General features: G+C 45.6%; 1 protein-coding gene across 6 annotated transcripts in view; it reads right to left on the bottom strand.

Annotated features, from left to right (window-relative positions):
- Slc10a7 (solute carrier family 10 member 7) overlaps positions 1 to 24,847 on the bottom strand; it is a 286,449-nt gene that overhangs the window by 52,471 nt on the left and 209,131 nt on the right. For 4 of the 6 annotated variants that reach the window (XM_057754295.1, XM_057754299.1, XM_057754297.1 and 1 more), the window contains 2 exons: positions 21,936 to 22,009; positions 1,909 to 2,054 (listed from right to left, as the gene is read on the bottom strand). In XM_057754295.1, coding sequence (XP_057610278.1) covers positions 1,909 to 2,054; positions 21,936 to 22,009 — 220 coding nt within the window. The remainder of the gene's footprint in view (positions 1 to 1,908; positions 2,055 to 21,935; positions 22,010 to 24,847) is intronic. The other 2 variants (XM_057754300.1, XM_057754301.1) reach the window with 1 other exon arrangement.

Raw genomic sequence — 24,847 nt, 5'->3', positions numbered from 1 at the left:
CCTCCTCCTCCTCCTCCTCCTCCTCCTCCTTCTTTTTTTAATGTACCAAGTACTGAATCTAGGGCTTCATGTTAGGTAAATTCTCACTCACTAAGCTACACCCTAGCCCTTTATTTTGAGATCAGTCTCACTTAAACCTCATCACTGAATACCAAGATTCTTACCTCTGATTTATAATTTCCACCCTGTTTTTAACACTGTCTCTGGGGAAGTTAAGTGGTGGGAAATGTGGCCAGGCTAATCCTGAACTTATTTTATAGCCCAGAATGGGCTTGGATTTGCTAACCTCTGCCTCAGTCCCAAGCAGTAGATAGGATCGCAGTCCTGTTCAAAAAGACCCAGCTAATTTCTTAATTCTTTGTCAATATTTATATATTTATACTCCGAGGGGGGCAACATATCTGTACACTGATAAATGGAAGAGAAAATCTCCAGAGAAGGTGAGAAGTAAAGATGACACTGACCAGCTCTCTCTAGCTCTGAGCAGGAGTTACAGAGTGCAGCTCCGTGAGTGAGTCAATCCACTTTCCCAAGACTTACAAAGTAGGAAGAGTTTTTAAGCTCCTTGTTTTGGAAGTGACTTGACATTGCTGAATTAGTGATGACATTTGATGGGCTAAACTTCTCGTGTAGGACCTCAGGGGCTCCCTGAGTCTTGTATCTCTGTCACGTGTCACCAAAAAAAAAAAAAAAAAAAAAAAAATAGAGTTTTCCACTCTAAATCTAGCACTGAGTTACCCACAGGTCTTGAGCAAACTGTTGTACTCTCTCATCCCATCTCTAACTTGTAAAATCGCAATAGCAATGAGCATGGCTGTAGCTAAGCTGTGAGCTCAGGCAGGAGGCCTCAGCACCCATTGTCTGACCAAGGCAGAGAGCAGGACCTGCCTTGCACACACATCCTGTGACCATCCTGTCCTTCAGGATGCTAGGGACACAGCGCTGGGTGCTTTGCCACTGTATGCCTCCTCTCACGTATCTCTGTTAGCAGTCACTGCTACAATGGCTTCTGGAAGGGCAGAGCCACTAGAGAGAGAGCATCCCATTGTGACAACCAATTCTGTGTACCACCTAAATTTCTTTGAGCAATTGACTTAATTATTTTAATTAATACTTTTGGAAATTAAATCTAAAGAACCTACCTTATATATAATATTATGTACTATATGTGGTGAAATTAATATTGTGTGGGCTCTTTTGATAGTTAACTTTTACACTTTAATTCCCAAACACAGTTTTACCATATGGGAAAATGCATTGTGGCTAAGTCCAATTTGGGCCATATTCAGAAAAGCACAGAGGAAAGCCACCCAGGTCCACAGTGAAGTGCACAAGGAGGGGTGGTTAATATTGTAGAAGTCCTATCAATATTCTCTTGAGCATGAGTGTGTTAGAGTATTTGAAAACTGCATCACCAAGTATTATTCTCTTTCATAACTCATATAATACTCATTCTTCTTGATCAAATTGAATGGACCAATGTTTACTGTAATTACACATTCATTTATGTGTGTCTGAGTTTGTGTGTATGCACACATGTGTCCTTGTGTCTTCTTCAATTGCTCGTTATCTTATTTTTTGAGACAAGATCTCTCATTTGTGTTGGCTAGACTGGCTTGACAGTGAGTCCCCAGGATCTTTCTGTCTCTGTCTCCAGGGCTGGAGTTAGAGATATGCACTCACATGCCTGGCTTTTTCTATAGATGCTGGGGTTCTGACTCAGGTCCTAATGTTTGAACAGGAAGTAATTTAGCCATTCGGTCATCTTCCTGTTATAACATTTCATTAATAAAATACATACATTTGAACAATGATATACCAGAAAAATGTAAGTATATGAATCATTTGAATCCAGACAGACAATTTCAGTCTAATCTGGATTCAAATCAGATCTTCCTAGAGCCTCACCTTCTGCCTTGACACCATCCACGACTTTATTGTTGGCACTAGCACACTTCCCAGCAGGATCTGGGCTGGGTGGTAGATGAGCAAGGGCACAGATATTAATGAGAGATGCTCGTGGCCTGCAAACACTATCTTCAGCATTGGAATTCCTGTTCAACCAAGAAGACAGAAAACGTAGAGGCAAATTCAGGCTGGTGTCAGATTAAAGGCATGCTCTATGAAACTCAGAACTCGGACGCTTATGACTATATTTCCCTACATGTATGCACAGACCCGAAACGGGAAGATCTCAAAGCTGACAGGTCTATCTTCCTTTCATGACACAAAGTTCTACGCTCTATTTGGGACAGAGAAGACTGTTTGGGATGCCAGCACCTCTCAGTCAAGACTGGCAACTCTGCCATCAGGAGGAGGAAGACTGAAGAATGGAGGGGTTACTAAGACAGCTGGGAAGACTGAGGAGAGGCTGATCGTGCTTCTCCTCCAGCTCAGTGGTGTGTGTTGGTTGTTAGGAATCCCCAAAGATGCAGGAAGATAATGTATGGTAGAGACAGCTGTCAGTCTCATGGGAAGATACTCTAGCTGGGTTGAGTCCTGAGATTCAACCCAGGACCTCACTTCTAAGCAAGCATCCACTCACAAACCTTGAATGTCATTCTCAAGGTCAAGGATCCCAATGTGATTAATTGTAACAGGTAAATCTCAGAACTAGCGCTTCAGTGAAGGCCATGCTGGACCGCAAACGGATGACCACTGCACTGTGAACCCACCATTCTAGTCTAGAAGAGTGGGCTGGACCTGTTTCTAGGCAACTACCACCTGTGGCTTCTTTAGCTAGCGAAATCCAGAGAGTACAGCTTACATGTCACCACCACTGCTTTATTACGGTTGCTGTGTACACATGTCAGTTCTTACAACCAAGTGCTCTAAGAGCGCAGCTTTCTCCTTGTTTTTATGAAACGGTCTCTGAAAAGGGCCCGAGCTCCTAAAGCCCGATGATGGTGCATAAATTACTTTTTATTGTAGCACAATATTGAAGCTTCAGCTTTCCCAATTATTTTTAACCTTCCAATACATTTCAAGTCTTTATGCAAAAATGCTCAAGACTGTTCTCTTCTTCACAGCCGCACACAGCACTGCTGGGAAGTGAGAACACTCAGCCCTCCCCAACAGGAGCCTCTCTTGGGCTTCCACAGTACACATTTAGTTCTACGGTCTCTAGAAAACTCAGATCAAATGACAACAATAAGACAAGGAACAAAAGAAGGGGCTGGAGAGATGGCTCAGAGGTTAAGAGCATTGCCTGCTCTTCCAAAGGTCCTGAATTCAATTCCCAGCAACCACATGGTGGCTCACAACCATCTGTAATGGGGTCTGGTGCCCTCTTCTGGCCTGCAGACATACACACAGACAGAATATTGTATACATAATAAATAAATATTAAAAAAAGAAAACAATAAAAAGGAACAAAAGAAAACAAATAGTTCTGTACAAAAAAGTGAAAGTGTAAGAACCCACGTTTTGTAAACATTACACACAGCCTTGGAAAGTTTACTGTGGACTGAGAGCTCTGCAAGCGCCACTCTCCACTGCAGACAAGCTCTCCCTTCCGTGGTCCACACGGATGCTGCCAAGACTGGAGGATAAGGAAGAGCTCTGCTGCCTCTGAGGGACTTAGAAGGAGGCATCAGGGGATGAGAATCAGAAAGGAGGGAGTCTGAAGGGAACAAACGAAAGAAGTATGGAAATCTTTGTCCTGAAAAGTGAGATTAGCGCAGGCTTTCTGACTATCACTGCTCAGCTAACTCATCCAAGGTGCCTTGCTGTGGCCATGAATCCAGGCTCTGTGCTCTGTTCCAGCAAGCTGCAGTGGGCTCAGAAGAGAAGCCAGGTACCAGGTGCTGCTGCAGTTATCAAGCCAACAGAACCACCTGCAAAATATCCAAGCTCATCACATGATGCAGAGGTCCCTCGACTAGGATGACACCGACAGACAAAGTGAAAATGAAGGCAGGCACCAGGTGCATTCCGAGGTCATTGCCTTAGGTGGCCTCACTCAGGACACTGCAACCCATGGGGCACAGAAGAGGGTCTGATGTGCACTTGCTGTCTGTGCAGGCCAGCTTTTGCAACACAATTCTTGGACTGCAACTCCTCCAGGGCAGCAGACCTTGAACTCCCTTGATCCCCACACCACGACGGTGCTGAGATTTCACGTGGATGAAAAGCAAAGCTACTGTTAGGGCCACCCCAACAAGGCCAAGGCTTGACCTTCTAGAAGTTTCTAGTGTGCTGGTGGTCTTGCCAGTCTTTGAACTGGAGGCCTGAAGCTCTCTTGTGCTGAAGCTTCCCTCAGATCATTCCTCTCATCTTCAAACACCTTCTGTTCCTACGGACTCCATACTGTGGCTGGCTGCACCCTCAGTGGTCCTGCCAGTTTGGATGTGAAGATGGAGGGGCCGGGAGGTTCTCTGCTCCACTGCTTGGCTTCAGCCAGCACTGACACCTTCACAGGGCATTTACACTCTTGTCCTCTTCTCTCACAGGGTTAGCAGCTCCTGGAACCCTCATTCATTCATTTTGCTAGCATGCGTGTGTGCTGGCTAAGTACTAGAGTCCTGTGCTAGAGCTTAGGTAAGGCCCAGCAGCAAAAGGCTTGGGACGTGGTGGAACCTTTAAGAAATGGAGGCCAGCAGGAGGAACTTACTTGGGTTGCCCTTGAAGGGTCATTAGGTCCCCAGCCTCCTCTTCTCTCTACTTTTGTTTCCTGGCTACCATGAGGTGGAGGAGTAGAATTCCTCACCATGTACTCAAACTTGATGACCTGCCAGAGCCCTAAGGAAACAGGGCTAAGTGACCATAGACTGAAACCTTGGAAATCATGGGCCCAAATAACCTCTTCCTATTCCAGCAGCTGATACACTCAGACACCATGGCAGAATGTCAGCCACCCAGGGAGAGTGGAAAGCAGTGAGCAGCCTCAATGCAGTCTGATTACATGCAGGAACCTCTGCTCTCCCCTCCTCTAGATCACACCACTGCTCTCACCTCTCTAGATCACACCACAGCTCTTACCCTTCCCATCTAGATCACACCACCACTCCACCCCTCCCTTCTAGATCACACCATTGCTCTCCTCCCCTCTAGATCACACCACTGCTCTTACTTCCTCTAGATCACACCACTGCTCTCCTCCCCTCTAGATCTCACCACTCCTTTGCTTTTTGACCCTCTACCTAGCCTCAGTGGGTGCCTCAGGCCTCTTCTCCATTTACCTTGGCCCCGAGGCCTTTGCCCAGCTTCCTTGGTCTAGATATTCATCAGTTCTTGGCACCCACTTACCCTTTAACCTTCTGCCTCCTCTGAAAGTGCCCAGACTGACTTGTAGAGCCGTCCTCCTCCACATGACCACACCAACCCTGAATTCCTGTGTGCTTCTGCTTCCTTCATGAGGTGCAGGGTCACAGCTACTCATTACTCATCTTTGAGGGCACAGCGGGTGCTCACAAAAGCACCGTGCAATGAATGGGTTTGCACTTTTTCCAAATTCTAAAATAAAGCACTAAACAGATTATCATCTCATTTTTAGTATATTTGTTAATTAAAAAAAACAACAACTAGCAAGAACTTAAAACCCCAGACTTGAGTTTTCCTTTTAAAGTAAAATTTAAATATGAGATCCTTTTCATCTTGCTATCAACTGTGCTAATATAAATGAAGCAAATTAATTTTAATGCTCCCAGGTACTGATTCTGTGTCACCATGGTTGACAGGATTCAACTAGACTTTATGGGATGGCATCTGACTTCATGGAAGTGAACACTGTGCACGCATCCAGTTTTACAGGGACTTTAAGCTGTCATGCTGAAAAATGTTTATAAAACATTCATCAAAAATGCCTCCTTAATACAATGCATTGTCTGAAGATGTTAGACGGCGCATGTTGTAAATGGATTCCTTTTCTGAGTAACGTCATTTCCACGGGAAGCATTTCCCACTGCTCCACACGCAGTATGTGGGTGGATAAAGAGCACTTTCTCTGCGCATTACTGCCTGATCTGAACACTTGGGAGATCGCTAATGTGCGGTGTGCCATATTTCCATGTCACACACGACACATTCGTCTAAAATTACCCAACAGAGTTTGACACGGCAGCATTTTCCATAAGCAGAGCTTTCAACTGACATCTGCCACATAGGAACTTTGTACACACTTTCTTCGTCTTCATCCTCTACCCAGAAAGGAAAGGATAAAATGGCACGGACAAGAACAAGTCCCCCTCTAACTTAAATATGTTTATTTTATGTTCTTTGAATTAGAAAATTCACTTTGTATAAGGCTCAAATTGCAGTATTTCTGCTTTGTGTTAGATGAACATTTCTTGACTTATCCTTGAGAAATGGGCATTTTCCCCCAAGATTAAACACAGACCTTTCTTTACCCGCCAGGGAAGACTGTCCAGTGTCTCACGGCAAAGGATCTACTTCACAGCACTCTTCAGCGTTCACCTGCGGCACCTGTGGCTGTACCCTATTTTCACCATCGCACTTCCCTCCCCTCCCCACTTCCCTTCCCTCCCTACCCCTCCCCTCCCCTCCCCACCCTTCCCTTTGAAATGGTTTCCCCTTTGCTTTCCTCCCTCCCCTTCCCTCCCACCTCTCCCTTCCCTCTGAAATGGTTTTGCAGTCAACTTTGTTCTACCTGCCAAGGCTAAAGGAGAGAAACAGGACGCTTTTTTTGTCTTCCACGCTGGCTTCCGGCAGCTCTTTCCTGACTGTATCAATCTCCTACCATCCCATGTGAGTCCCATGCAGTCCCTACTCTCACTGGCTTACCCACACTCCGCAGTTCAAAGCTTGAGGACAAATATGGAAAAGTCGCAGAATTCTAGAGGTCCCTGCCTCTTTCCCCGTTTTCACACTCATCGCCTCAGCTCAGCTCCTCGTCAAGTCCAGTTGAGACCAGTCAGGCCTCCCTGTCTTCACTCCTTCTCTCATCAATCCTCCAGACTACACCAGATTAATCTTCTCAAAACTCACATTAATTAAAGCCAGTGCCCTGATCCCAAGCCGCAGTGCATTTCGAGGCCCATTCATCAAATCTTCTATGCACTCAACTTTAGTAAAAGATAATTACAGCTACCATCATATGGAAAGTGCCACTGCCTGCTAAGTGCTCAGACTGCATGATCTCACTGTCAGTCCTCACGACAGCCCCTGGAAGTAGGTGGCCACGTTCCCATTGATGGGGGTTCATGCAGTTAAGTAACTTGCCAGACCCCCATCCAAAGCCACATCGGAACCCCATCCATAGCCACAGCAGACCCCCCCATCTGTAGCCACAGCGGACCCCCCATCCATAGTCACAGCGGACCCCCCATCCGTAGTCACAGCAGACCCCCCTTCTGTAGTCACAGCAGACCCCCCCATCTGTAACCACAGCAGAACTGGACCTGTTGTATCCTTTTAAAACAGTCCACGGAGCTTTGTGAGTGCCACTAAAGTAGACCTCTGACTCTTATTGAGTTAGAGAACTTAGTTCTAACTTAACTGAGTTAAGTATGGGGTAGGTACATGGCTCCAAAATGATTATTTCAGAAAATGTGCTACTATTTCCTTTAGAGAGATAGTGAGATAGTATACAACAGCTCACATTTATCTCCTATGTCCCAGACACTCTCTGTTATGGAGGCCATGACATATCACTAAGCCCTGCCCTCACAGAGCCAGAATGCCTCCCCAGTGAGCAGGAGACCAGGGCACAGAGCACACAGGAAATGCAGCACACACAGATGATGGCGAAAACGTGGGTTCCATGATAACAGGGGAGGAGAGTTTGGTTATTTTAATGTATCCCCTTTTAGAGGTTATAAAAGAAAAGACACCCACTTCCGGGTGGCTGTGTGTAGCACGGCTGGTTGTCCATCAGAGGCATGTAGCGAAAGTTTCTGGTCTAGGTGGTGTTTAATCTGCACTGGATCTCAGAATTCCATTCTGGCCCTCATTCTGGGTTCTTCCAAGCCATTCTGGAACCTTCAAAGGATAGTCAGTCAAACTTTTTGCAAAGGTCCTTAGGAAAGGGGACAAGAAGACGCAGATCACACGGACACTCTACTGGCTTCCTTATCTAGACGATGGCTTTCTGCTCCGATGCACTCTACTGTGCGGTCTGGGCATATCCTTGTCTGGGGTTTGTGTTTGACTAGCTTCCTTGCTCTGTCTGGCATTCCACGTACAACTGAAAATTTGGCATATTATCATTGGCGCGAGCCACCATGGCATCTGAGCCTCTGCTACTTAACAGACTTAGAGGAAAACATTTTTATTTTTCCTGTACAATAAGGCACCCCACAGGAGACGCAGTGAGATGAAACTCTCCAGAGCTTTGCTCAGTGTCCAACGACTCTAGGCTCATTGAAGCCACAAAGATTTACCATCTCCAAACTGCTGGACACAGAGTGGCCACCTGTGGCTCTGGGCAGGCTGGCAAAGCCCTCTGTGTCTAGCAGGAAACAGGATATCATGCATCAGTCCAACAGACACTCAGAAAACGAAGACTGTCTACCAGCCCGAGGCCTGAGTTGTGTCCACAATAATCTCTGTTGGTGGCACAATAATCTCTGTTGGTAAGGGGAAAGGGGCTCTCAGCCAAGTGTACTATACACAATGGGCTTAGACATTCTGCTGTCCTAAAGGCCAACCGCTTCCTCACTGTCGGGACAGAGAGTGACTGAAGCCCCTCTTCAGAAATGAGAAGCGATAACCTAAAAGCTTTTTGCTGCTGCTCAGAGATTGGGACAATTCAGACTTATCTCTGAAGCTTAAAAGAAGCAATGCAAATGGACATTAGAAGAGAAGAAGACTCATAGCTCATCCACCACAGAAACCTTTTCTTGTCTTTTGATTAGAATGGATTTAAGAGAACTGTGATTTTAGCAAACTGCATGTTTACTGTTAACTTCTACACTAGAGTTGTGATACTGACCTGTTAATGTTTGCAGCTGCTTTAGTTCGTTATGAAGAGGCTACTGATTAGAAAAAGGCTAGAGCTTGTCTGAGAGAATTTTGGCACTGCCAATGAGTCCTTAGAGTTGGTATGTTTGAAAGGACAAATTTGGGTTTTGATTATAACTGCAAATGGTTAGAGATATCCTAGACCAATTTAAGAAGGCAACGCCACCTCTGGTGATCCTCCACTCCTTTATTAGGAGACATAACCACAGGAGCGCGCACATCTCAAAGCATTATCTGCTTGCATATGATTATTTCGGTACTGGTCACCGCTCAGACAAAAGGCTGGCTCAAAGGTGCACAGCGCCTAGAGGTGCTTTCTCCCTTAATGCTTTATTCACAGAGGTTGGGAGTCAGAGACAGGTGAGATCCTCTCCCCCAGGCAACCTAAGACAGGGCATACAGGACAGAATGTATGATCCTCTCCCCCAGGCAACCTAAGACAGGGCATACGGGACAGAATGTATGATCCTCTCCCCCAGGCAACCTAAGACAGGGCATACGGGACAGAATGTATGTACTGATGCTGGGTAAGCCTGGAAAATAGGAAAACGGCCTCCAAGACAGGCACAATCATCTGTCCTGTAGCAGAAGCTCAGGCTTTATTAAAGTTAATAAAAAGGGGAAATTGTCAAGACCCAAAAACGTGAGCCTATTCCACCTTGTCTGAAGGTCAGAGAGTTTGAGTTTATTCTGCTTGTTCAAAGTTGTAGACAAGTGACCTAGGGTGTGGTTACTGGTGTTCTGGACATTAAGATGGCCCACAGAGGTAGATACATTCCACCCTCACCAAAGATCAGAGAATTGAAGCCTACTTCTGCACTTTCTTTTGAAATAGGTTTGACCTAGGAAGTGGCTGCCTTCAGGACAGTTGGTCTAGGATGGGTTCACTGCCAGAAAAGCCCGGGAGGAGCAGTTGATGCAGTTCTGTCCGGAACCAGGTGTCTTTTGATTGGGAAAGACAATTAGTGAATGATCTGAGTTGCTCAGCAGATGCCGACAAGGAGACATTTGACTCCACTGACTGAAGGTTGCTGTCTCAAAAAAGGCACAGCCTCACCTGTCTGACAGGGCAGCAAGAACTGAGGAGCTGAGACACAGAGCCTTCCTTCAGACACTGACGGGAATTTCCAGGAAGAGACCGCCATGTTTGTGAAGACTAGGTGTGCAAGAAGTAAGGACACGGCGTCCTTCCTTTTCTAGGTTGGGGAAAATCTTGCTGATGTTCACACTGAGAAAATGCAAAGCATTATACATAGAGCAAAGCACTCTGCATGGTAAACATAACAAAAAGTCACATGACTACACTGACATGGTCACCACACGGAAACGGTGCCACCTGAACAGTGCAGCCCTTTTTTTTTTATTTTATGGGTGAGTGCTCTGTATGTGTGCCTGCAGGCCAGAAGAAGGCATCAGATCCTGTTACAGACAGTGTGAGCTGCCATGTGGGTGCTGGGAATTGAACTCGAGACCTCTCAAAGAGCAGTCAGTGTTCTTAACCACTGAACCATCTTCCCAGGCCCGAGACAACTTTGAATATGTGCTTTAACTCTACTTAAAAAAAAAAAAAAAAAAAAAAAAAAACCCTTTCACCTGAGAAAAAGAAGCTGATGCTGCGACATGAACTGCCACTAGTCCTGCCACCTCCTCTAACACCTGTTGCAATGACAGACACTGGGAACCGCAGGAAGGCTCAAATATTAGCTCAGTGGGAGCTATGAGGAAATTGTGACCTGGACTCTCATTAACCATCTCGACTATGCGTTTGTTTTACTGGCATGACTTCCACTCATCTTCAACAGGAATGTTTTTGCCCTTGGTGCTGGTTATGAGGAATGAAGATCTCCGGATACACAGGAACAAGACAGTCTTGGTGAGAACTAAAAGCAGTTATTTGTTTTAGATCCACTTCTCTCAGAAGGGCTGACCCCACAGGGCCAGGGAAATGGGTCCGCAGTTTACAGCCCTTGCTGCTGTGGTGGTCTGAGTAAGAATGGTCCCATAGGGTCTGGTGTTAACTGAGGGTGACTGGGGGGGTCTGGCCTGTTGGAGGAGGTGTGTCACTGGGGGCAGGCATTGAGGTTTTCAAACTGGGCCTATGCCAAGGAGAGGGAAGGGGGAGTGGTGTCTGCCTGCTCCCTGCCATGATGATAATGGACTACACTTCTAAAACTGTAAGTCAGTCCAATTAAATGTTCTCTTTTATAAGAGTGGTCATGGTGTCTCTTCACAGCAACAGAACAGACTAAGACACTCTTCTTACAGAGGACTGGCGTTCAGTGTCCAGTACCCACATCAGGTGACTCCAGCTCCAGGGGATCCAATGCCCTTTCTAGGCTCCATGGTCAGTCACATACCCCCGTCTCTCACACACACATACACACCCCCACACACACTTTAAAGACAGAAAAGGCTCATACACAACTAAAAATAAAATATGGAAAAAAGTGGAGTTAGATTTGTGTTTGATTTCAGCTTTGTTGTTCTGATGATGTACTTCTCACTTTTATTCAGTCTTAATGACATAAGAGTTGGAGGAAAAGAGAATTGGGAAAATTATCTCATTTACAGTCTTCTAGTTGGAAAACTTGAGAAAATTCTCAGAGTCAATTCTGAAAAAAATGATTTTGATTTTTTTAAATTTTCCTGTTTCTTTCTTTGAAGACTTAATAAAGATATTTAATCTGACAAGATTTAATTCCCAAAAATTGGTATCGTCAACTTTGTGAGGAGTGAACGTATAGTCACTGTGTGAAATGCAGGGCCTTGGCCTCAGATACATTCGGAACTGCTTAAGGGCCAGTGTCAAACAGATGGCCTGGTCTGTCAGACAGGGAGTTCCCGGGTGTGGGAGGCTCCTAGCTGGACAGCTCCACGTGAGCCTAAAGTGAGCCAGGCTAAAGAGTCAGGAGCAGGACGGCAGGTCTGTAACGGACTCAGTGTACACTGGGGTGAGCCAGGTGATCCTCACAAGTTTCTCCTGTGGGCAATGAGATCTCGAGGACTGTGCAAGGTTGTTATAAATATTGCTGAGATAATGAGGCACGTGAACCCAGAACAGTGCCTGGCACACGGTGGGCACCAAATGAACGCCAAGTCCAACTTCCAATGTCTCCAAGCACTTTGCACATCTTCTTTCCGACACCGTGTACCTCAAGCGTGTGAGGGAAAACATGGGCTTGCAAGTTTACATGTACTTGTCTGACCAAGCGCACTTTACTGTTTTGCTACCAACACAATCCCGCCTCTCTACCCTCTGGGTAATCCGCTCCTCATCTGCCCGTGAGTGCCTTCATCCTGCTCAACACACCGAGGTGGTATCTTTGGGGCTAAAGCTCTGCCTACTGTTCCAGACTCCACTGGTTTTCATGTCTGGAGCTGAAACTCTGCTCTGTCCCCAAGTCCCTTTTCTACCACTATGACACTTTTTTCCCCTTTGCATTCCTCCGCGAAATAAACACTTGTGGCCTCTCAGGCTGCTAGTCCCTGCTCCCCTGCACACAGATCACATTGCCCAGTATAGCGGCTATTCACGGTTGTCAACTGGACTACACCTGGCATGAACTAATATCCAGAAATGGAGGCCACACCTGTGAGATTCTTTGCTTGGTTTGAACTAGTAAATTCACTTCTAGTCTGGATCTTTGAGGCAGGAAGACAGACACCTTTAATCCGGATCTTGAGATGGGAAGGCCACACCTTCTGCTGGAAGCCTATTAAGGACGAGGAAGAAAAAAGCTTTGCTCTTTGCCTTGCTAGCAAGTCCATTCCTTCACTGTCAACAGAACCTATTTCTTCAAGATTTTAGTGCACAATGAAGGTCGGTGAAGACATCCAGCCTCATGGACTGAGCAACTTCTGGATTCTTGGGCTTTCCGTTCACAGGCAGCCACTGCTGGATTAGCTGGCCCGCAGCCTGTAAGTCATTCTACTGAAAATATATATTCTCTAAGTTCTGCTTCTCTAGAGAGCCCCTACAAATACACCCAGCATTTCCCACAAGTTCTTTGTTTCCAGCTATTGCTGTGTCCTCTGAGTTCGAACCCTTCCCACCTCCTCTGCTGCACTCACTGTCTGCGGCTTTCCTCCCTCCAGGGCAGCACCACCTCACAGGCTGCTACCAAAGGCGCTGTCAGCTTGCCCTCGCTAGAAAGGAAGTCGAAAAAGTGTGAACATTTTATGTGTGCTCACTCACCCATAGGGCCTAGAGAGGCAAGCACACATAGTAGGCACCAAAATGCTGCACCCCTGGGAACCCAGAGAGGGCTGGCACATAGTAGGCACCTAAAGAACATCTGTTGAATAAATGTAGACAAAATGAGCTGAGCTGGGACATTTTGGATATGTGTATACACACGTGTGTGGAATTACACTACAGAGCATGTGTCAGAGGACAACTCGTACAAGCCAGTTCTCTCCTTCCCCCATGGGGTTCAGGGATCAAAGTTGTCAGGACTATGGCAAGTCCCTTTACCTGCTGAGCCATTTCAAGGGTCCCTGCCTTATCTTTTGAGACAGGCTGTCTGGGTGGCCTAGAGCTCCCCGATTAGGGTGGGCTGGCTGGCCAGAAAGCCTCAGGAATTGGGAGCCCACTGCAGTGGCTTGAATGGGGCACACGAAGCTTATGACACTTTTAGGCCATGGATCCATGCTGGAGGACAAGTGTCACCTTGTCCCACTGACACTCGGAGCTAGCTTCCTCTCTTCCTGTGTGTGAGGGATCTGCTCTCTGCCTCAGCTTCTTGGTCTGGCCACCGGCTGTCATGCCCTCCTTACCACTACGGATTTTCCCTTTGGTTCTCTTTAAGTTGCTTCTGTGATGGTGTTTATCATAGCAACAGAAAAGGAACTGGCTCGGCTCCCACCTCCCCAGAGCTCCGGGTACAGGTATGAGCTTCTGCATGCGGCTCTTTTAGGCAGCTTCTGGGTATCAAACTCACGCCGTCATGCTTACATAGCAAGCTGCTGACTGAGCTGTGTTCGCAGCTGCCCAGTGACTTGTTTAAAATGCGCTTTGGCTAGCACCTCCCTACGTCCGTCGGCAGGCAAGCTGTTTCCCCTGTGATGCCACGCGCGTTCTCCGCTTCCCGGGCTTCCTGTGGCACAGCCATCTTTTGAGCAGTGTCTAATTTTTTATCTCCGGTCCTGAGTGGTTTGTCAAAGGCCTACTAAGTGCCCCACAGCTGAAGCAGTGGGCATCTGCCTCTCTGCTCCTGTTCTGTGGATGGTGCTGCAGCTGGGGATGATGAGGGGATGTGTGCCCTCCTCTTCACAGTTTCAGGTTCAGTCTCTCTCTACTGTAAAGCATGGTGCTGTCACTAAACGTACACTCCCTGGCTTATAGTGTCTGGCTCAATTAACGGAACTTCGGGGAAGAGACACGACCAAATAACTAATTGGAGATGCAACTCTGAAAGGAGGGCTGCTCCTGGCCTGTCTGCTTGTACGCGAGACGGGAGCTGCAACTTCAAGAGACTAGCATCTCCTGGGTGAGATTCTTCACTTCTAACAAGGAAAGCAGTGCTGGTCTGTGATGCACATTTTAGTATTGCTGGAGGCAAACTTTCTCAATATTAATAATAATGATAAACAAATCCCTCTGCAAGCGACAGAGAATGTACATACGAGTAAGAAGGCTTGGGAAATGGGTTCTTGCTGGTGTTCCAAGACGGGGGAGGGGGGAGGGGGGATGGCCTCACTGGGAAGGACTGGAAAGGGCAGCACAGCATGACAAGCCATATTCCCCTTGGTTTTTATGGGATGTCCCTTTCGTACACAGGAGGTGTACAGGTGCTATGTACCAATGTGTGCAATTCATCTCTTTGTACTAGACATGGAAATAAAAGCTTATAAGATTAAGAGCTGACATCAAATAGCAAAAAAGATCATCTGTCTGTCTTTCTCTTTGTTTCTTCTTTTTTTTTTGGTGAACCAATGAATTTAGTTAGGATTACTTAGAGGAGCATGGATGGGGGCTTACTTAGGGAGACAGGGACACCTCACCAGTGGCACACTGACAAAAAAGTTCCCCTTCTCCCAGCAACCACTAACTGTCTATGGATCCTCAGGGAAGTGCATGGCCTCATGAGCCCCTCCTCCAGAGTAATCTTTTTCAATTTAATTTTAAAGAAGTCTTTGAATGTACTATTTTGACTCTTGCTTAGTGAATCAAAGATGCTCTGATCCAGGTCTTTAAGACTCTGCAAGAAGGAACTCATACACGAGAGTGCGGACCTAGGCTGTAAACCTGGACCCTGGCTCTGCCCTTCCTGCTGCTCTCCAGTGAGACTGCAGGAGCTGACACCCACAGTCCCACACAGCCACAGACATAGCAGGCTGCTGACCTCTGGGCAGAACACTCCAGGAACACCCATAAAACCAGGTGGGGTTCAAGCTTTGGCATCCTCAAGGGCTTCACATGTAGGTCCTGGGGCCAGCTGGATTCTTATGGCAAGTAGGTGGGACTTCTAAAGTTTTAGGCATGCAGAGGGATATCAATGGCAGTCCACTTTCAATCATTTTCATGCAAAGTAGCAAGGCAGTAATTATACCAATCAGAACCTCTTTCTGAATTCATTATGCTAATTAGTAAGGTCTCTAGTTGCTATATACAGAGCCAGATGACAACAGTATTTGCTGTGGCTGCCTCTGGGGTACGCCCTTTTTGAACACTCCAGTGAGAATTTGCCATTAGAGCAGCTGGGGCTGGAGTCTTTGCTGACTAGTACACAGGTGATGGCCACACAGCCCGCACAGAAGTATTTTACAGTGAGTGACCTCCTGTGACAAGTACTTAGCACATTGTTTCCCTGGTAAGCACCCAACTGGCTGCAGTTTTATCATTACTACTATTAAGATCATGTTGAATAAATCACAAAAGGTACAGAAGCAATTCAAAAGCTACTACAGGTCACAAAGTTTCCCTCCCTCCCTCCCTCCCTCCCTCCCTCCCTCCCTCCCTCCCTCCCTCCCTCCCTCCCTCCCTCCCTCCCTCCCTCTATCTTCCTTTCTTTCTGCCAGAAATTTCAGTAGAAAAATCAATGAGAGGACACCCAAAGCCAGAGGCTTCACAGTGGGGGCGGGCGCGCGGGGCTGGACGGGACTAGGAGGCAAGGCAGGAAGCAATTGTCAGGCCTCAGGCTGGTTTCAGTGAGCTGCAAAATCAATTAGGTCACAGGGTGAAGCAGGTTTCCAATGTAGGCTGCTGCGTCATAAGGCCACCAATACAGAAGCCAGGAAAAAACCTGGTGCTGGCCAGCTGGGAGAAGTATCCAGCATGGTCTTGGGGTGACGATAACTGACTCCCTCATCTCAGATGTCATGCTTGGGACGCAGAACCCTCGGGTTTCCTAAGTTCTGGCCACAAAAGCTAGCTACACTACCAGTGACATCAAGTCTAGTGCTAAAAGACAAAACAGCCCACAAAACTCTGAGGAATGTACTTTGTTAAAGCATGCCTCTTTTTCAAAATTATTTATTATGTATATAGTGCTCTGCCTGCATGTATGTCTGCACACCAGAAGAGGGCACCAGACCTCATTATAGACAGTTGTGAGGCACTGTGAGGTTGCTGGGAATTGAACTCTGAACCGCTGGAAGAGCAGTCAGTGCTCTTAACCTCAGAGTCATCTCTCCAGCCTGCCTCTTAAAAAAAAATAAAAAATAAAAAAACAGGCACACAACAGACAATTACTTTAAAAAGTGCTGCCCAGTTCTGTGGTAGTTAGAATAATCCTCATTTGTCAAATAGAATCCTAGATAGCTTTGGGGTTAAAAAAAAACAAAACTAAACTAAACAAAAAACAAACAAACAAAAAAAAACCCCATAGCCGCAGGTTCGTGTTTTGATTTCCTATCTTCTTGAGTAAGTGACCAAACTGGTATTCATGGTTTCAGTTCTAGTTATGGCTCATTCTTTACCATTGTCTTCTTTTTTGGGGGAAGGGAGAGACAGGGTTTCTTTGTGCAACAGTCCTGGCTGTCCTGGATCTCACTCAGTAGACCAGGTTGGTCTTGAACTCACAGAGATCTGCCTGTCTCTGCATCCTGAGTGCTGGGATTAAAGGTGTGCACCACCACTGCCCAACCATCCTTTACCATTCTTGAAAAGCCTCCAATTATTATTGAATAAAAGATTCATGTGCATCTCTCTCTCACAACCACATGCATGTGTGTGTGAGATGCACATGGTGTGTGTGTATGGGGGGGAGTTGTGCTACTGAGCACACGTAAGTCAGAGAACAGCCTTTGATATGTGCCCTGACGGTGCAGTGGCTCCCAGGGCTCTCCACCTCACCACAGGAACACTGGATTAGAGATGAACATCACTGCACCCAGCTTTACATGGATTCTGGAACTCAAGTTCAGGTCCTTAAGCTTGGATGGCAAGGGCTTTACCTACCAAGGACCTTCCCAGCCCCAGGAGGATGCCCAGTAATCCCTTTAGGCAGAAGCCATGGCTGCATTTCCTTTTGTGTAACAGACACAGTGAGAACTTCACTTTGTACACCTATAAAGAAAACTTATTTTATGGAGGAAACATCAGAGAGACAGCTGCAGAAACTAGCAGCTGGAGAACTCAGGTGCCCTGCACACCTTCTTGCTGCAGCGGGGCCATGGAGCTCCCTCAGCTGCAGTTTGCTCCAGCTTTTGCTGAGAACTGGAGTCGTACCTCAGGACTGGAGCTGAGATCCAGCCTAGAGTCAGGCATGCATTCTTGCCGCTCTCTCTCGAATCCTAGAGGATCGGTTCTTCTAGCTGTCGGCTCCTTACCACAGCTCAGCAGTGGCCAGACTCCATATGATGAAGTGTGGACAGCAAAAGGAAGAGCTGCCTTGATTTGCCCTTCTATACCCGTGTCTCTAAGTGACATTTATAAGCGATTGATTGTGACACTCAATTTAAATTTTAAATGGAGTGCATTCAAATCAGAAATGCCTTTACAAATAAAACATTGGGACTACCATTATTTACCGCCAATAGCTGGCTTGGTCTGAGACCGATGTTTTTTTATTTTGCTAATTAAATTGCAAACCAATACAAATGCAGGCTCTACTTAAGGATCTCAAACATCTGAATCATTCTCTTCCTGGGTGTGCAAGAAACTTTTCTACAGATGCTGAAACTCTAAAAAGCAAAGTGATTTGAATACCTACCCAAGAGAAAAAGATAAATAAAAATAAAACACCAAATCCAAGCGATATCTGGGATCTAATCTCTTTCTTGATGAAATCTATTGACTGTGCATTGAGCAATTCCTAGGCTAAAGCTACTAGTCAATCTCTGCTATGTAAAAATCTTCTCATTACTACACTAATATCACCATCAAACTGCAGAATAACCGACAAGAGTTCCTGGCTTCTACGGCAACCCTCAGCGAGGACTGCTGTCTTGAAATTGCCTCTGACCCCAGTTGGAGTCGGAGGAGCATGGCAAACAAGCCCTGTAGTATTGTTTTAGATGAAGCACAGAGATAGCTCTGCATTTCCTCCAGGCTTCCTTCCTTCGTGAACGAACTCCAGGGAACGGCACCACGTCAGGCTTTCCAGATGGATTATGTGAAGCCATAGCTCAATGTCATTTTCAATAGGAAGCCTCATAATTAAAGGTCAAATAGTCACTTCATCTGCAATCAATCAATAGAAAAAGTACTAATACGAGGAACTAATCAATCAATGGCAAATGCGCTAATAAAAGCAATGAATCAAATTCAGCATGTGTGTAGATGTGAGTAGATGGAAGAGACCAAGACAGGGCGAGGTAAGAACAATAAAAGAAACCAAAGGTGAAGGCATGGAGCATACCCAAGCCTCACCTGCCACATGGGTGCTACTTGACCCGCGATAGGCTGTTCTTAAAAACATACTAAACAGAACAATAAACTCGAATTTGTAAGTTTCCCCTAAAATATTTTACTTGTTATTTTGTGTATGTGTGTGTGTGTGTATGAATGTAAATCACTGGAAGAGATACTATGACAGTCTTTGCCATAGGAAAAGATGCATTTCTGAAGTGCCAAGCAGCTATGCTATAATCTGTTTTATTTCATCTTTGTGTAAAGACAAAAAGTATCATTCCAGGTGATGTTATGTGAAATTTCCTTCCACTTTCTGGAGTGTGATATTTTTTCAAACTGTATGAGCCACTTTTCCAATCCAGCACAGACAATGATTTCCATTTGGGCAGTGACGGGCACATCACTGTGAGGCATGTTCTCTGCCACCCCTGGTACATAGGGCCACCAGAGAATGGGCAGAGCAAACTCACTGAGTTTTACAGGTCCATTCGGGCAGTCACCCTACAGCCTCTGATGTATGTGGGAGTAAGATGCTTTTCTGAGATGTACCAATGAGGTGTACCAAGGAGACCAGAGCAAGAAGCAGAGTAGGACCAAGGATTGTCAGAATGTAGGAACCAGAACTAAAATTCCTCACTTTAGACTCCTCACTTTAGACCTGAGGAAGGTGAGGTCATGCTAGGTACTCAGGTCTTTCATTTCTCAGAGAGTTTAAAGCCATCAGGTGTAAAGTAGATAAGTCTTCCATTGTGTTGTCACTGGCAGCCACTGCCTCACCATCACTGTGTGGTCACTGGATTGCACACTGCCTCACCATCACTGTGTGGTCACACTGTCTCACCATCACTGCATTGCACACTGCCTCACCATCACTGTGTGGTCACACTGTCTCACCATCACTGCATTGCACACTGCTTCACCATCACTGTGTGGTCCACTGCCTCACCATCACTGTGTGGTCACACTGTCTCACCATCACTGTGTGGTCACACTGCCTCACCATCACTGTGTGGTCATACTGCCTCATCATCACTGTGTGGTTACTGGCTGCCACACTGTCTCACCATCACTGTGTGGTCACTGCATTGCACATTGTCTAACCATCACTGTGTGGTCACTGGATTGCACACTGCCTCACCATCACTGTGTGGTCACTGGCTGCCACACTGTCTCACCATCACTGTGTGGCCACACTGTCTCACCATCACTGTGTGGCCACACTGTCTCACCATCACTGTGTGGTCACACTGCCTCACCATCACTGTGTGGTCACACTGTCTCACCATCACTGTGTGGTCACTGCATTGCACATTGTCTCACCATCACTGTGTGGTCACTAGATTGCACACTGCCTCACCATCACTGTGTGGTCACACTGCCTCACCATCACTGTGTGGTCACTGGCTGCCACACTGTCTCACCATCACTGTGTGGTCACACTGTCTCACCATCACTGTGTGGTCACACTGTCTCACCCACCATCAATGGAAGAAAGAGTCAAGTAAATATTTCTTGGGAGAACTCTTTACAAGTGAACGCAAGTCCAAGTTCATTTAATCCTTTTTAGCAAAACAACTATTTTTGCAAATCAGCTTTCAGAAAGCATAAAGAGCAAAAAGTATGAGCCTAGGACTAAGGGAAAAGATGAGAGAGTCTGGAGTTGAGTGGATTTGCTTATAGAAAAAGAGACGCCAGTTATCCCATAGGATGCCCTGGGTACTTCCTGCTGTTTGTACTAGCTGCTGTTTGCTCAGAGAGGGTCAGAGAGAAACGGAATCATCAACTTCAGTTTTTCACTCTGCAGAAAGTCCCAAGATGTGGCCAAGTTTAACAGCCCACTGCAGACAGGCCAGACAGCCGTGGTGAAACATGGCTCTAAGATATGACCTTCTGGTCTTTGGGCGCATTCCTTAGTTTCTAAAAGACTAGTAACGCCACACATGGTATCTATAACGACATGGGCACAGAATGTGAAATGCTTTCTTTGAGGTCAACATCTGGTCTACAGCTATTTCAGGAAAATCTATGACGGGGCAGGTGCCTGGAAGCCCGGGCGTAACGACACATTTATAACTAAAAGAAGTAATAGCAGTAACAGCACTTCCTTACGGAGGCCACTGAGTGCTGGGCTGCACAGCCAGTCGTGGGGACAGCTCACACAGTCTCTGGAAACCTCTGCACAGTGCACTACTGTGCAGAGTCAGGACCGGTCACTTAGGATCCGGGTTGTCTTTCAGTTTTACAATCATGCTTAGAGTAGACATCGGGCCCCCTTTAGAGACGCAAAGCCAAGGTTCGGGAAGTCATCCCGAAGAATGTTATCAGGCCTGGAATGCAGATCCCAAGCTCTTTCCTTCAGTTTGGTGACTGCAGGAACTTCAATCCGTACATAGGAACTGCTCCGTAAAGAGTAATCTAATTCTGAGATTATTTCCCAAACTTAAAACTGGCAGAGACCCACCAGACAGCTTTGTTTAGGAATGTGAGCAAATTCAAAGCAGCATCATGATTCCTTATTCTCTCAAGTGACTCACATCCCAAAAGCAAAGGAATTTTTAATTTGAAATTTTACGTACCACCTCAACAAGCCCAAGGAGCTTATGAATGATGCATTTTGCAATAGAGTTCCTGATTACTTAATGAGTTTTAATGACTGAAAACATAGATTCAGGATGTCTCAGAGGTTATTGGGATAATGCATTAAATTGGATAAGCCTAAGTAGACATTAGCACTATTATTCTTAATCTTTTCCATTAAATAAAATACTTCACTTTAACTGTTAATCCAATTAAGTCAAAATAACTAAACTGTCTTTGTAGAAAACAACAAAATATTAAAAGATTAATTTCAGCAAACTAGAGTAAGAGCATCGTTCTCACCTTCATCTGAGTCCCCAGGAGAGAAGGACAAGTCTAGAATGTTCCAAAACAAGGTTTTGGCAGTTGCTTTTTCAGAAACAGGCCTCCTAGGCCCCTAACCAGCTTGGGTTTACCTTCTGCACTACTCATTTTTCAGGAGAATTGAAGACATGATTGCAAATTAAACTAAATCCTGTATGATCTATTAGGTCCTAGGTAACCGGTTTGATCAAATAACAGTACTCCAGAGTAGTGGCCATCTGCACTCGGCTGCTGGGTTTTTTTCCAACTAAATGGATAGTCCTACTCCACTGGAGTTTCAAAATTATTTAGAGTGATACGTAGTCTTTAACTCACTTACCCAACGTGAGGGACTTGTGTGTGGAGCAGAAGATGATAGCCACTGTGTCCGCTGGTGTGAAACCCGAGTTATTCCTAAGGGGACAAGGAGGGCATTTTTACAAATACTTGTAAGAAAACCAAATGTGCCCATCTTTATGTTAGCATCCCGCTGATCAGCCCTGGTGACAGAGGCTACTGTGAACCAAAGTACACGGTTCTGATTTCTTTTTAGATTCTGTGTTCCCATACCCAGTTATAAAGGCTTACAAAATCATGAGCCAAAATTAGAAATAATAATAACAATAACATTCCCTCCTATTGCTGGGTGGTAGCAGCACACATCTTTAATCCCAGCACTCGGGAGGCAGAGACAGGCAGATATCTGTGAATTTAAGGCCAGCCTGGTCTACAGAGTGAGTTCCAGAACAGATTTCAAAGCTACAGAGAAACCCTGCCTTGAAAACCAACCAAATAGCTAGCTAGCTAGATAAAAATATTGCCTCCTGCCTTCCCCAATTTCTGTAGACGGTACAGTGTGTCTACTATTCTGTGCTCCAAACTCTGACAACAGTTAGCTCATGAAGAAATATTCCAGAAGTATATATGTATATATACTGTAGATGAAGTGAGCTTAATACCACAGCCTGTGTCCACAGGGTTTTAAAGGTTTCTAATGGGTATAAAAAAAGCTGTTGACTAGCAGTGGCACATGGCAGCCTTATCAGGCCCAGCCTCTCCTTGATGAAATCGAGTTATCCTTTACCCACAGATCCCAGATTATAGGGCAGGGCTCAATGAACCCTGGAGGCCAGTAATTTAGGCCAAAGTAGGCCTGAGGCAATGAGCTCCCCATGGCCTGGAGCAGGATTGAGGCAACAAATTCCACAGGAGTGGGACTGAACCAGCTACGTAGGCCAGAGTGGGCCTGAGGAAGCAAGTTCCACAGGAGAGAGAGCAGGAGCCAGGAGCGAATCCAATCCCAGGACACTGGCAAACCAAGATTGAGTCAGCAAACTCCACTGGAACAGATGCTGAAAAAGCTTTCGACAAAATACAACATCCCTTCATGATAAAGGTCTAGGAGAGAGCAGGGATACAAGGAACATAACTTAAGGCAATATACAGCAAGTCAATAGTCAACATCAAACTAAATGGAGAGAAACTCCCAGCGATTCCACTGAAATAAGGAACAAGACAAGGTGTTCCACTCTCTCCATATCTATTTAATATAGTTCTTGAGGTCCTAGCTAGAGCAATAAGACACCAAAAGGAGATCAAGGGGATACAAATTGGAAAAGAAGAAGTCAGACTCTTACTATTTGCTGATATGATAGTTTACATAAGTGATCCCAAAATTCTACCAAGGAACTTCTACGACTCATATACACTTTCAGTAATGTAGCAAGATATAAGATTAACTTGAAAAAATCAATAAAAGGTGATAAAAGGGTTGGGAAACAAATCAGATAAATAATACCCTTCACAACAGCCACAAATAGCATAAAATATCTTGGAGTAACTCTAACCAAACAAGTGGAAGACTTGTATGACTTAAATCTTTGAAGAAAGAAATTGAAGAAGACACCAGAAAGTGGAAAGATCTCCTATACTCTTGGGTAGGCAGAATTAACATAGTAAAAATGGCAATCTTACCAAAAGCAATCTACAGATTCAATGTAATGCCCATCAAAATCCCAGCGAAATTCTTCACAGACCTTGAAAGAATGGTACTCAACTTCATATGGAAAAGCAAAAGACCCAGGATAGCCAAAACAATCCTGTATAATAAAAGAACTTCTGGAGGCATCACAATCCCTGACTTCAAACTCTACTACAGAGCTATAGTACTGAAAACAGCCTGGTATTAGGAAACAAACAAAAACAACAACAACAACAAAAAAAACAAACCAGTGATGGAGGAAGGTCATTGGTTAAAAAATAAAGAAACTGCTTGGCCCTCATAGGTTAGAACATAGGTGGATGGAGTAAACAGAACAGAATGCTGGGAGGAAGAGGAAGTGAGCTCAGACTCGATAGCTCTCCTCTCTGGGGCAGACGCGATGAAGCTCCGACCCAGGATGGACGTGGGCTAGAATCTTCCAGGTAAGCGCACCTTGGGGTGCTACACAGATTATTAGAAATGGGCTAGTCCAGGTGCGGAGAGTTAGCCGAGAAGAGGCTAGATATAATGGGCCAAGCAGTGTTTAAAAGAATACAATTTGTGTGTTGTTATTTCGGGGCATAAGCTAGCCAGGCGACCAGGAGCTGGGGCGGCAGGAACACAGCCCGCAGCTCCCACAACAAACCAGACAGGGGGACCAATGGAACCGAATAGAAGACCCAGATATTAATCCACACTCCTTCAAACACCTGATTTTTGACAAAGAAGCAAAAAATATCAAATGGAAAAAGAAAGAATATTTAACAAATGGTGCTGGCATAACTGGATAGCAACATGTAGAAGAATGCAAATAGACCCATATCTATCACCATGCACAAACTCAAGTCCAAATGGATCAAAGACCTCAACATAAAGCCAGCCACCCTGAACCTTATATTTTCTCTCTTTTTTTTTTGTTTTTGTTTTTTTTTTTTTTGTTTTTTGGTTTTTTCGAGACAGGGTTTCTCTGTGGTTTTGGAGCCTGTCCTGGAACTAGCTCTTGTAGACCAGGCTGGTCTCGAACTCACAGAGATCCGCCTGCCTCTGCCTCCCGAGTGCTGGGATTAAAGGCGTGCGCCACCACCGCCCGGCCCACCCTGAACCTTATAGAAGAGAAAGTAAGAAGTACACTTGAATGCATTGGCACAGGAGCTCACTTCCTAAACATAACCTCAGCAGCACAGACACTGAGAGAAACAATTAATAAATGGGACCTCCTGAAACTGAAAAGCTTCTGTAAAGCAAACGACATGGTCAATAAGATAAAACGA

Source organism: Chionomys nivalis, chromosome 21, assembly GCF_950005125.1.
Source record: "Chionomys nivalis chromosome 21, mChiNiv1.1, whole genome shotgun sequence".
In the NCBI taxonomy this organism is placed as follows: domain Eukaryota; kingdom Metazoa; phylum Chordata; class Mammalia; order Rodentia; family Cricetidae; genus Chionomys; species Chionomys nivalis.
Note: the sequence above shows the minus strand (reverse complement) of the source record. Positions and strands in the feature narration are given on the sequence as shown.